At 39.9% G+C, this 13,676-nt stretch overlaps 2 protein-coding genes across 7 annotated transcripts in view; one reads left to right on the forward strand and one right to left on the reverse strand.

Annotated features, from left to right (window-relative positions):
* phkb (phosphorylase kinase, beta) overlaps positions 1-430 on the reverse strand; it is a 114,429-nt gene extending 113,999 nt beyond the window's left edge. For 4 of the 5 annotated variants that reach the window (XM_084541941.1, XM_084541940.1, XM_084541936.1 and 1 more), the window contains exon 1: positions 48-310. In XM_084541941.1, coding sequence (XP_084398067.1) covers positions 48-111 — 64 coding nt within the window. In that variant the 5' untranslated portion in view covers positions 112-310. The other variant, XM_084541938.1, reaches the window with a different exon arrangement.
* Positions 431-652: 222 nt separating this feature from the next.
* itfg1 (integrin alpha FG-GAP repeat containing 1) overlaps positions 653-13,676 on the forward strand; it is a 202,917-nt gene continuing 189,893 nt past the window's right edge. For both annotated transcript variants that reach the window (XM_084541942.1, XM_084541943.1), the window contains exons 1-6: positions 653-881; positions 1,406-1,490; positions 2,081-2,214; positions 3,563-3,620; positions 3,948-4,025; positions 4,123-4,217. In XM_084541942.1, coding sequence (XP_084398068.1) covers positions 704-881; positions 1,406-1,490; positions 2,081-2,214; positions 3,563-3,620; positions 3,948-4,025; positions 4,123-4,217 — 628 coding nt within the window. In that variant the 5' untranslated portion in view covers positions 653-703. The remainder of the gene's footprint in view (positions 882-1,405; positions 1,491-2,080; positions 2,215-3,562; positions 3,621-3,947; positions 4,026-4,122; positions 4,218-13,676) is intronic.

Below are 13,676 nucleotides of genomic sequence, written 5' to 3' on the forward strand. Positions count from 1 at the left end.
TCAATCGTGCCACACGCTATGCGGTCATGCAAAGTATTAAGTCAGACCTGATCTTTTGGATCGGGCTTTGAATTCCAGAAGTTTCCAGCCGACATCTGCCAGACTCGCCATTTTAACAGTGTCGAAATCGTCTGAAAGTTAAAGGATTTCCGGCGTCTTCCTTCAAAATAAAAAAAGCAAGGCTCCCGAGCTCTGCCAGTATGGCATACATGTAAAACGTTGACGTGGCTCTTAGTATATGATTGTTTGCTGTCTGAGCAACCATACTGCCATACTGATGAGTATTATGGTCTTTTATTTATCAGGGTATATTTACTTTGAAGGCAAACTTCGTCTTTTTCCGACTTCCTCTTCGCTACTGGAGTAATGGTACTGCCTCTGGTACAGCTTTCAACTGTCCAAATCTCCGGAATCACGACACTGGCGTGAATAAGGAAACACAAATATAGTTATGTTTATACTTACTGTGTTTTATAAATGTTTGTAATATATATAAACACACACACACACACACACACACACACACACACACACACACACACACACACACGTAAATATATATATATACACATTACAAATAAGTGAAGTAAGATCGATATTTAACGTAAGGCGTCGTTCACTCAAAACAAGCCGCTATTTCACCCTGCTGTAAAGCAGTGTGCCGTATTGCGGTTGCTGTTGTTGTGAGGAGCAGTACGGAAGGATGTGGATATTTAAATTAAATATGTTGGCTTTTTTATTACTTTTTGTGGGACAGTATAACACATTTGCTCTTCAGGATGTAACGGCAGACCTTTTCGGTGCCGAAAATTATGGGACGGTGGCTGCGTTTGGAGATTTTAACTCGGATAAACAAACCGACATCTTCGTTATCAGAAAGGGTATGTTAAATTCGTCGGTACTTTTCATTGTTTGGTGCCATCTAAGCAGCCGTATACACCGTCGTATAGTGTCTTGGATATTTATTGTTAAATATATGCATTGTTTTAAGCTTTAATTTTGGACATTGACAACTGTAGCGTTACCTATATAGTATGTTTAACATATGGATCCATGCTTGTTAGTCCAGAAGAGCCTTATGAAACGACGAGCTATCTTGAAAACGATTGAAAGGGGGAACGTTTTAACTAGTCATAGCAAAACACAAGTGTAATTAAGAACATTTATTATAGTTCCATGTGGCTTTTCTAGAAGCTGTTCAGTAAGTCAGCATGCATAATACCCAAGACCTTACCTAAGTAGAATTCAGCCTTCACTGAATTTATTAATTACGTTTCTGCTTCTTCTGCTTTGAGGTCATGTGTGACATAAAAGGTGTATTGCATTATTTTTATATATATATATATATATATATATATATATATGTGTATATGATATGTATAATGTGGTCTTCTTACTGTTTCAGAATCTCAACTCATGATATACTTTGCTGCTTCAAATCCACCTTACTTCAAGCCCACAGTTCATATCTCTGAGGATGTTTTGCCACGGTAAATATGGAACTTTCCGCATAATATGCATTTGTTTCATTTTCTTGGAAACTGCACCAAGTCCCCCACCCACAAATCTTTTCTGACTAAAAGTTGGCCTGGAGTCGCTCCATTGGGAACTGACTATGCACCAACAAAGACCTGCCAGACCAGTCAAATTATTCAGGTGGGCTTTATGTAATCAATGTGCAGCAGAATCCTCAGCAACTCCATGGTGTTATCTAAATGCCATTGAGTTTAATTAGTTTACAATAAAATGCAATTGGATAGTCCTACAACCAGACAAAATAATACAACCTTTTTTTTTCCTGTGTAGTGGTTGAAACACGCCTCATTAAGAAATCCACATGGTGTGTTACCAGACCCATATTTTGATGAGAATTGGGTCTGGCTGCGCCATGCTATGTAATTCAGTTTACACTTCAAATTCAGAGTGTTTTACTTTCATTTTGTTATTCCTGAGCGGGTGACTCACATTCCAGGGTTATGTTTACTTTGTAGGAGGGAATGTTAAGTAAATTTCAGAGAACACATCCAGGGAAACATGCAACTGGCTCTCATCTTAATGGATGCTGTTCTTCCTGTTTCAGGGACACCACCATCACCAGTGTGGTTCCTGGAGACTATGATGGAGATTCTCAGATGGATGTCCTTCTTACTGCTCAGATCAACTCCCAGTCTGACACAACAATTTTCATCTTTTGGGGTTACAACCACACATTAGGTACAGCAGTGTATGGGTGCAGTTCATTTGATACGCCTCAGCATCATATCACTATAGATTGTAGAACTGATAATGTCACTTTTGCATCAGTGACATCATTGCGTCATTGTTCAAATAATTTGCTTCACCTGTGCTTTTTTGGCAATGGTAAGTCAGAATATTTCTTGTGGCAAATCTGATTTGCACCAGATAGAGAGTGAAGGAAAGAAAACCCTGTCATTCAAATCCAAGAAAGATATTTCTTCCTCACATTTCAAACTCTAGCAGATGGGGTAATGTTAATTTTGACTACCTAAAATTCTCTTACAGTTTATGTATTTAACTTCCCATTTGCCTTTCACAGAAGATATTCTGGAAGAGCTCAGGCATAAACAATAAGCCGAACAGAGACGTTATTAGTAGCATATGTATTTTTCAGCCATAAGCAATAAAATAATTGTAAAATTAGTCTGTAGATAGTGTGCTTTAGTGGTATATTGTTTAGTTAATCATCCAGAACTCTGCCGCCCGGATCATCACCCGCACCAAATCATCTGACCACATCACTTCTGTTCTCATCTCACTCCACTCCACCTGTACAATACTGCATCCAATACAACCTCCTTCTGACCTACGAAGCCCTCCAAAATCTGGCCCCTACTTACCTGTCTGACCTCCTCCAGGAGTACACCCCCCTCCCGCACCCTTAGCTCAACCTCTGCTGGACTCCTCACGATCTCCACCTCAGGCCTCAGCACCATGGGTGCCCGTGCCTTCAGCTGCTCGGCACCCGCACTCTGGAACCCCCCCCCAACATATGAAAGTCAGACTCCATCTCATCATTCAAATCACAACTCGAAACTCATCTGTTCAAATTGGCTTACTTACTATAATTGGACCCTGCTTCTTGCCCTGCACTACCCACCCTGTCCACTGTTTGTTGTTTTTGCATGCTGTTTTAATATGTTTTTATTCTCTGTTAGGCGACCTTGGGTGACCTGAAAGGCACCATAAAAATAAAATGTATTACTGTTATTATTAGTTAGTAAATTAAGGCAGCAGTGGCTACCTAAATGGTTTTTATAATAGCATCATAGTGATATCCCTTTAAACTATGTGTTTGAATAGAAGGCAACTACTGTAAATGTCAGCACAATTATTGGAAACTACGTAGTAGAGGTGCAGTACCCAGGAGTTTCTCTGAAAGTTTTGTAGATGATGTAGATGTTTTTTTTTTTTGTTTTTTTTTTTAAAAATCATATTAAACCAAGAAACAGAAATCTTTGTCCAAAGCTATTGGCTTTAGATCCAAGTCAGTTGTAATTTTTCTTTTCTTGACTAACGGCCAGTTGACTGTTTGTTTTTGCAGATATAGGTGGGAGGCTCAGGCTGAACAAGACCTTTACAGATCAACCTCTTGTTATGGAGTAAGTATCAGCTCTTATGTTCTTATAATATGGGTCATGGAAAAAGTAGTGTGTCTAATGTTTAGTTTTGCTGCATTTGTCTTTTTCCAGTCAGAAGAATTATTTAATTCAAACCATATGCATCAATTGTTGATCCGCTAGTGTGCAATCCCTGTGAGATTAATTAACTTGTGCAAGAGAATGACAAATACTACTGTATCCTAAATTCTGCTCCTCGCATATATGCAAATCGATGTGAACATAATCAGCATGCTCACCACCAGTGACACGAACTTAGCACATTGTAAGGGGTGCATATTTTGAATTCAACAAAAAATATTTCCACAGTTTCAATGGGGACATGATCCCAGATGTTTTCGGAGTTACCAACTCCACCTTCACTGAAGTCTGCTATCTCACTGACAGGTAATGTAATACTTTTTGTACTCGCCTACAGTTTACTGTGCTTTCTAGAATGTGGAACTTTTTGAATCCTCCTCCTAGCGGCTTTTCTTTCTTTTAGAAATCAAGTGTGGCAGAAGGCACTAAGTTCACCCATTAACATGCGCAACCCTCACTCTAACGCCTTTGTTGACCTCAGCAAGGACTTTATCGCTGGTAAGTCAGTCACATATACACTCGCTTGTCAAAACAATAGGTACACTAGTAAAAATAAATGCATTGTAATATGACAGTCCTACACTAAATTTTAGCTTCACAAAGGTGTTTTTCAGTTATTCAGTTATGTTCAGGTAATTCAACTGTATGATCATGTCGGTTTGTGGAGTTGTTAAACTGAATTGAATTGAACACTAAAGATTTTGTGTTATGTAGGCTAGCCCACTGACTAATATGTTGTTGTCAAAATAATAGAAACATGTGTCTGTGCCACACAGTAAAACACAATTGAATCAACATCTCTCTCAGAAATTTGAAACACATGCTCAATACCATAACCTTCATGAAGCTAAGATTTATTTATTGTGATATTAGAGTGTATTCATTTTCACTCGTGCACATGTGTTCACGTAACCATATGAAGATGTGGGTTTGTGTGGGAGGAAAATGAGTGAATTAGAGGTAGTTAACATGACGGTATAATCGGGAGATGTGTGACACTTTTATTATATAAGGTAGTTTGTTATTGTGTTTTTTGTTGATGTAAAAAGACATAGGAATAAATTTCAAAATACCCTCAAAAACTCTAGGAGTCAAACAAACATTTGTCTTTAATTTTCTCAGGCTGGCTAGCTTATATCAAGATATTAAATATCTAATCTCCTATGACTGTAGATCAAGTTTTAGACTGCTGACAATTAGGAGTTGAATGACTTTGATGAAAGTCAAGTCGACATCGACTAGTTGATGATGTCACACATAAAAATGGCAGCAGAAACTAATGCTTTGCAACAATGAAATCTATATTCTTGACCTGAATACAAATTGTAGCGTTTCACACAAAGGAACCTATGGAGGCTCACGTCAACCCCATAAACACTGTCAGTCTGACACTTCTAATAGGCGGCTTTCACTTCGCCAAAAAAAAACAAACCACAACGCTCTACAACCACAGCAACTAATAGAACACAACAAATTGGATTTGTCTTTTCAGATGAGTGTGCATCTTTGAGTGTGTATTTCAGGACGAATTTACATCTTCTGCATGTCACGGTAGAATGGGCTTCATCTTAAGTGATGTATTTCCACACACTTGATGAGCCACTGCTAGTTTGCTGCAGTGACCCACTGGGCTCCTCACCTGTCTTTTCCGAAGTGTCTGTGTTGTTATTGTCACATGAGCTGTGACTAGTCGACGTCCTGGAACAAAGAACTGAAATGACAAATCCTTTGTGGTACGAGCAGCTTGGATGGTCATATGTAAGAAAAGGATGTACTTTTGCACATGCCATTACATGAAGCCTTCTAAGGACCAAAATGCCTTTGGCACAGTTGGTATCTTTGATCATGCATGTCTCTTCTTAAAGTTGTAAGGACTGTTATGCCTTGTGTTCTCATCTCACTCCACTCCACCTGTACAATACTGCATCCAATACAACCTCCATCTGACCTACGAAGCCCTCCAAAATCTGGCCCCTACTTTCCTTCTCTTACCTCCTCCAGGTGTACACCCCCTCTCGCCTTTCCACAGAATTTTGGGGAAAAATCAGACACAAATGTTTAACATTGACATGTTGCTACTTTTCGGTTTCAGTTACACCAAGCCAGCGGCTGGCTATTTGGCTGGGTTGGGCAGTTGATAAGTGCTTTGCTTTGGTGGTGGTTTTGGTTCAGCACGTTTACTCAGTGGCGGAAAGAGTCAGTGAAAAAGATCTTATTAGCTGAACAGCTTGGAGAACCAGTGCACAAGGACAGAAACTGATGTGGCAAAAGTAAGCAAACAATGAAGTCAAAAGGACACACAGTAGGCTTTTCTTGTTTTACATCTTCATCTCATCTGAACATTGAAAAACAGACCTTAGTAAATAGATGAGTGGCAGGACGTAGTTATAAGCAGAGCAGAGAGAACATGAGGAAGCACCTGCTGATTTCTGCTGACCAGCTCTGTAAAACCCAAATTACTTAATTTTAAGATTTTGAAATCCTCCATTGTCATTATAAGATGCTGCCACTATCAGTATAATGTTTTCTCTCCATTCTATTACTTGAAGTATGTATTGATATGTTGGTGTCACAAGAGGACCCATTATACTGTTTCTGCTATTGGCTTGCATCGGGACCAGAGAAACTAATTTCGTTCCACCTCATGTACCAACCAGGGTTTCCGCGGAGTCATAAAAATACGAGCATATTTTGGATTGTAGGTCTTAAATTATATTTAGTCAAGTCTGAAATCCTTAAGTCCATTTACCGCTTCATTCACATTTTGTTCAATGCATTGGTGGCATTCGCAGTTAGTTCTGTGTGTTCTGTGTAGTTCTTTATGAAATATAACTATTAGCAGTAGGCAGAAATTAAACTACAAATGAGACCTGGAAGTGGAATCCAATGTTCAGCCCAGTTTGGAATGTGTTGCTGCACTGGTCATGGTATGCGCGCAGGCGAAGCGGGGAGATTTTTTCGTCACAACGTTTGTTAACATTTTTGCCTCCTTTTGGATTTGAGACTTCTTCTGTCACATGAACCTCGTTGTCAACTTGAGAAATGGGCAAGATGTAAGTTTAATGATTGCTGGCTTTGTAACGTGGAGTTGGAGAGAAGCTTAGCCACGTTTGCTAGTAGTATGCTTCAACATGAAGTAGCAAGGCAGGAGATGAAGTGGAGGGAATTACGCACAATATATTTATAAAACAGAACCATATAAAGCCAGGACTCACAGCATATTACAAAACATAATAACAGATAATAAAACGTTCGTGGCTAGTAGCCTTCACCAGCGTCCACATTACGGAGATTGAGGAAGTCAAAAAAAGAGAAGGATGCAAGAGTCACACCTGCTGAACTAAGCAATGAAAACAAAGGAGGCGCCGCCACGTTGCGTAAACTGGTAATGCTCCATGTAATACTCTGGCTGTTAGCTTGAACAAAATGATTTCGTTGTTTGGCTGAAACGTGTGCTGAACAATCCTTATGAGGCGAACTGCAGACTCTACCGATTCTGATTTGAAATGACAATAAAGAATCCTTGAATCCTTGAATCCTAACTTTAAATTGCCATGATCAATGTCTGTATTGCAGGAGGAAATATAATCTCTGGTTGCCTGGAGACATACAATTCATGTAATCTGCTTCTTATATACAGTATACACCGTGTGCAAACACTGTTTCTAGACCATTGTTGACCTCTGGTCATAAACCAAATCTCTCATAAGAGTCACATGTGGTGTCGTTGAGTTGTCTCCTGAAGTTCATCCTCCAAAGTTTCTTCAAAGGAAGGACTTGAGGAAAAGAAAGCAAAACATATATTTAATGCCACCAGTTTTCCACTTGACTAAGAGAGAATGGAATTGCCATTTTCTTCACCAGTGAATGGAAAAATCACCTCAGTCTTGTTTTACAGCATCTCTCTCCTGTCCTTATGCCCACTAGGTGTAACGCTGTCACTTAGACTTATGAGAGGATTTTTTTTATTTTTTTTTCCTCTGGAAACTAATCCTTGTGTTTAAGGTAATCAGAAAGGATGTAGTTGGGTCATGCTCACTGCAGGTACCCTTTGTGCTATGAGGTTTTATTCCCAGGACTGTCACAGTTTAACCAGAGTAGATTTTAATTCTTATTTAATCTGTTTAGGGATTAGAAGAAAGACAATAAATTTCCACTTTTTGTGGCAGATTTATTTATTTATTTTTTTTGTGTGTGTGAGATAAACTTGCATATCTTCATCAAATATGCTACTGCTCCTCAGCCTCATTTTGGCCTGCATTTGAATGTGTCCTTTAATCTAGTTTTTCTGCTATAGAAAATCACATCTTACCATACACATGTGTACACACGAACATACAAGGACGTTGATCATTACAATAAGTCTTTTTAACTTTTTAATTGCATTCAGCTGTATTCACTTTGCTGTGGGTGACTGTGATGCAGGGACAAAAGAGCGTTAGGAGGAGAACCAGTGGAAAAAACCCACTGTACATCTGGTGGATGTCAGACTCTTTGGCAGCTGCTGTCTAAGGGTGCATGCTGATAGAGGGGGAGTGAAAGGAGGCAGCAAGTGGTAGCGTAATAAAGCTGAGTCGGAAAGGATGGATGGTTTAAATGGAAAGGATTGCTGGAAAGATAAAGGGCAGAGGAAGGATGTGAGGGGGGTGAGCATGGTGGTGGGTGAGTCTTTAGAATGGCTCAGCTCACAGTCTGCTGTAACCACCTGCTCCTCTAAGCAGTACTGGCTGGAGCATCACAGGGCATCTTAAGCAGGGAGAGACAGAGTTTGAAGACAATCTGGATCCCTTCATGTAAGATTCCTATTCAGTTAGCTAAAATGTGGCTACAACGATCATAGAAATGTACTGCTGTGATAGTATGTAGTATGTAGACATGGCTAAACAATGTGTTAGCTATGCAGGCTCTTAGAGGCACAGCAACAACTTTAGTGTGTCTACACCACTGGCTGTATGGTCTGCACTAGGTGCGTTCGGGCACAGTTCTGATTGTAGGTTACCAGGTTACCTGCCAAAGGGCAGTGCTCAGAGGACAACATTGCGAGAATCGACTCATTGATCCACGCCACCAGGATCTACAGCAACGACATAGGGATGTCATTCGGATTGGAAAAGTGTGGCCAGATGGTCTCAAAGAGAGGCAAGATGATCAGAACTGAAGGGGTTGACCTACCAGAGGGCAACATAGGTGATATCCAAGACAGCTACAAGTATCTTGGTATTCCACAGGCTAATGGAAACCATGAGGAAGCCGCAAGGAAGTCAACCACAACCAAATACCTCCAGAGAGTACCTCTCTCTTGCAGACAAGTTCAGTAATACAGGTAGATATTTTGTTAGTGTGACTCAAGGAAGATGAAGGCTGTTTCAGGGCTGTGTCATGACTCCAATCTTAGTCCAGTGTCATTGCTGTAAAGAGTTCCATCGTAGTGCATTGGCTGACCTCTCTGTATCAACACTGCCAGCAAAAAAACACCCAAAACAAAACAAAAAACCTTTCATTGGACATTCCAGCCAACATACTCGTAATGTCTTATATTCTAATCATCCTCTGTCAGTCAGTGTCTCTAATAGCAATACATTTGCAGCAACCCCGTGTTCATACTTTTTTTTATTTTTTTTTTCACAGTTTATTGTTTGACTTCTGTACTTTTATCAATAATATACACTGATCAGGCACCATTATGACCACCTGCTTAATAATATGTAGGTCTCCCTTGGGTCTCCAAAATAATGCTGACTCATCGGAGAATGGATGGGTCTTCTGTGGGTGTCCTGTGGTGTCTGGCACCAGAATGTTGTTAGTGGGAGGCTTTGGGTCCTATGGGTTGAGGGGAGGGGCCTCTGTGGATCATGTTTGTTACAGTGCATCCCACACATACTTGATTAGTTTGGGATCTAGTGAATTTGGAGGCCAATACCTTGTGCTATTTTTCATGTTTTTCGATTTGTTCCTAAACCGTTTTGGTCAGTGTTATTAGTAGTTTACAGATCCACTGGGATTTCCTCCTTAAAACAAGCAGGGTCATCAACAATTTGGCTGTTTGTCACATTATGCCATTTCAGAAAAAGGAGTGGAAACTGTCAGGAGCACGATAAAAACTTGTTTGAGGAAAAGGGTAGTAATTGCAAAGTAATTATAGATACCATTTTGGGGAAAAACATGCACAAAGACTGGCATCAATTGCTAGGCAACAGCCATGGTAATGCTCAGTGCAACATCCAATTAAACTACCTCTGTGTTGAAGTAGCTTGTTGATTGTCTAGCTATTAATGTGGTGGTGGGGGGAAGATAACAGATTTGCCACCTAACAAGGGTGACCAAGAAGAAGAACTGATTATACAGGAATTAAGTTTACATTTGGTGAGGCATTTTTAATAGTCATTTTGGAATCAGCGCTCTATCACACATAAGGAAGACATGCACTGAAAGGATATTGCAGGAATTTTAAACCACCACAACACAAACAACCAACAATAAATACATAATTTTATCGGTGCCTTACTCTCTAGGTAAACATACAGTTTATATACAGTCTGTGTCTGTAAGTTTTACATAATAATCCGAGGGCAGATCTCTTGAATAAATCTAGTTCTGAGTTAATTTTCTGGTTAAACCACCAGTAAAGATATGTTTACTATGACACGCATAATAATGCTGGACTAGAAATAATAATACAGTCCAGGATGACACAAGTTCCGATACACTACCAAGCTGATACCAGAATTCTGTAATTTAAAAGAAATTGCTCCTCTTTAGTACCATAAGTAAAGTTGATGTCTGGAAGTTGTAGTGGAATGGCAGCGACACATGCGGGTTGCCTGTGACCTGTTGGGCAAAGAAATCACCATCAGTGTCATATATGGACAAGCCTGAATGAATGGGTTCACAGAACAAAGGAACACCCATGCCTATACAAATAATTCAAGATTGTATTCATTCATTTGTTTTCTGCAACTGCTTGTCCTCTGGAGGGGCTGTAGCCTATTCCAGTTGTCATTGGGCAAGAGGCAGGGTACATCCTGAACAGAAAGCCAGTCCGTCGCAGGGCTAACACAGAGAGACAGACAACCACACTCACACCTACGGCCAATTTAGAATCACCAATTGACCTAACAAGCATGTCTTTGGATGGTGGGAGGAAGCCAGAATGAATTCAAGATTGTATGTTTCAGTTCATTTTATATTAACAACATCTCATCAGAATGTCCTGAAATATCCTGGAATATTTTTTGGGAGTTGTTGCAGCAGCTTTTATCAGCCATGCTCCACACACATACAATTTACATGTACAACGCACATTGCTTATGAAGTTGGCACACTCCCATTAAACATGTGTTTTACACACACACACACAAACACACCCCCACACACACACGCACGCACGCACGCACGCACACACACACACACATAAATGTTCATCATAAAGAAAGAAAGTGTTGTGAGCAAAATAGGATGGAAAGTGTGTATGAGAGGGTTTTGCCATAATCCTCCCCATAGCCACTGCATCTATGTTGTTCTCTCTAATGGTTTTAGGAGATTATTTCTTCCCGGAATAGCATTGCTCCATTCTGTGCTTGTGTGATTTGCCATGTTTGTGAATGAGCCATTTTGATGGATCGGGGTAGAAGTCATACAGTGTGGAGTATAGCTGCATATTGGATTAGAGTCAGATTTATTCTGGGAGCTTTACACTTTTTTTCCTGGCCTGGATTCTGCTTTATAAGAAGACTGGACATATAAGAGGTGTGATGTGCAGTTAATTAACAGATGAATGATCGTATTGTAGGGTTTTTTACACTTTTAAATGTCTTGTTAGGGCACCACCTCCTGTTATCGTAGGAAGAACACGGTTTAAATCAATTTATCAGTCTCAGATAAATAATTTGCATATCTGAAGGAGTGAATCCTTTTCTACAATTTCTACCATTCATTCTCTGCCGTAAAACAACATCACAAACAACTTCTTAAGTGTGAACAAATATTTATTTAGTAAAGTGACAACTATGAATAAACGAGGGACTAATAGAATATTAGCCTAGAATCTAGACGCGCCCTTAGCGGCAGCAAATTACATTTGCTTCCAGGGGCAGTCTAGTTACTCTCCGTTGACTTGAGATTTCGAAAAATCCAAGATGGACCAGGCCAATCACGAGTCGGTGGGCGGGCTTAACATGATGACGACTGACCTGCGACCATAAGTTCCGTGAATTACGCGTGAATTCCCCATCCTGCTAGAACTACCAGAGCGATGGTTGCTGCTAGCGAACAACTTTCTTTCGAATCGGCTTTGGCCGCCACTCTGAAAGACTTGAAGTTAAGCTTTTCTCTGAGAAAAGAACAAGAAACTGCACTGAGGTCGTTCTTACAAAAGAAGGATGTATTTGGAGTTTTGCCAACCAGATACGGCAAAAGTTTGATCCACAGCTTAAAAATGATTAATGCAGGAGAAACTCAACCTGTAGGCGAACTCATAAAAAAAAAAAAACAGGATGCAACAAGAACTATTTAATATCTATTAGGATAAGTTTTTTCCACAACACATGCAAGGAACTCTCTTTTCCGTCGCTCTGACTACGTCACCTTCTTCGTTGCTCTGATTGGTTGTAGCGCTATCCTATTGCGTGGAGAGGGAGTTTGAAAGACAACCGTTTATCCCACCCCTCCGGTTGAGCCCTGTCTATGGAGAGTGCCCAGACCCTACATTTAATGTGGGTCTGGCTCGTCAGGCTAATAGAATATAGGAGTGGAATCAAATAAAACGAATATGATAAGGTATGAAATAATTAATTTCTGGAGCGATGGTGAGAGGTGGAGATGTTTTAAGGTTTAATCTAAAGGGAATGCATTTGAAACCTAGTCTAGTCAATCTTCTCTAAAAGATGTTAGTAGGGAGTTTCAAAGTAGTTACACCAATTTTTTGTCTTAAGCGGTAGGAACAATTCAACCTACTTTTGTAGAGTCTTCTCGGCACGGTGATGGCGGAGCGTCGGTGTGACGAGGTGGTGACGAAACGGCACAGCTGATGCAGGTCTCTCTTGGACCGGTAGACAGGACTCGTTGCTTGATCTACAGCTCCAACACCCAGCGTCGCTTGAGAGCATTGTAGGTGTTCAGTCAAAGGCAGTAGATGACACTTTGCAATGTCTTTGTGTTTGAAGAAAGAAGCCGGATCGTCACGTCTTCTCTGCGTCATTGCTATGGCAACAGCTTCTTGGTTTCTTGATCCGTCGAAGAGATTGGGTCTTTCTCTGATATCCCAGCTGACTACGCTGGCTAACTTATAAATGATGATGATTAGTACTTCGGTTCGTAGAGTATAAAAATGAATAAAACTAGAAAAATATTTAAGTCACAAAAAAAATTGTAACAAAAAAAATTGTAACAATTTCAAGTTGTTCTTAAAACAAAGTTATTAAGTATAAACATAACTACGTCCGGAATGAAGAAAAAGCGAGCTCTAGCAAATGTAAAATAAAAGTACAAGTAGAAAAGAACGGAGAAGAGGGAGCGTCCCTCTGGTTTTATGTGTTAATTATTCAGAGCGTGTTTGGATCGGGTTTCCAAATTCTTTGCGCGGAAAGAGAAGAGAACGCCTATTTCTTTGTCTCGAGATGTCTTATTGCCTGATCCTCTTGACCTACTCGATATTATTTAATTTAACCATTCCATCACTCATCATGGCTCGTTAGCAATGTTTTCCTATGCAGCAACAGTCAACATTACAACACGACAAGATGACATATCTGAATGGCAAAATCAAAATAACTCAAAAGCATCAGTGAATTAATAAACTCAGGTTCTTCTTTACATTGACATTTCGCTAATAACAAAAGGTTGGGGTTTCTAAAATAACAATTCCAACAGTTACAGCTTAAACTAATAGCTACCATTAGTATAATAACATATCTAAGATTCTACATGCTTCAACTTCAACAATGATGAAAAGAAAGAAAA

Source organism: Chelon labrosus (assembly GCF_963514085.1).
Source record: "Chelon labrosus genome assembly, chromosome: 3".
NCBI lineage: Eukaryota > Metazoa > Chordata > Actinopteri > Mugiliformes > Mugilidae > Chelon > Chelon labrosus.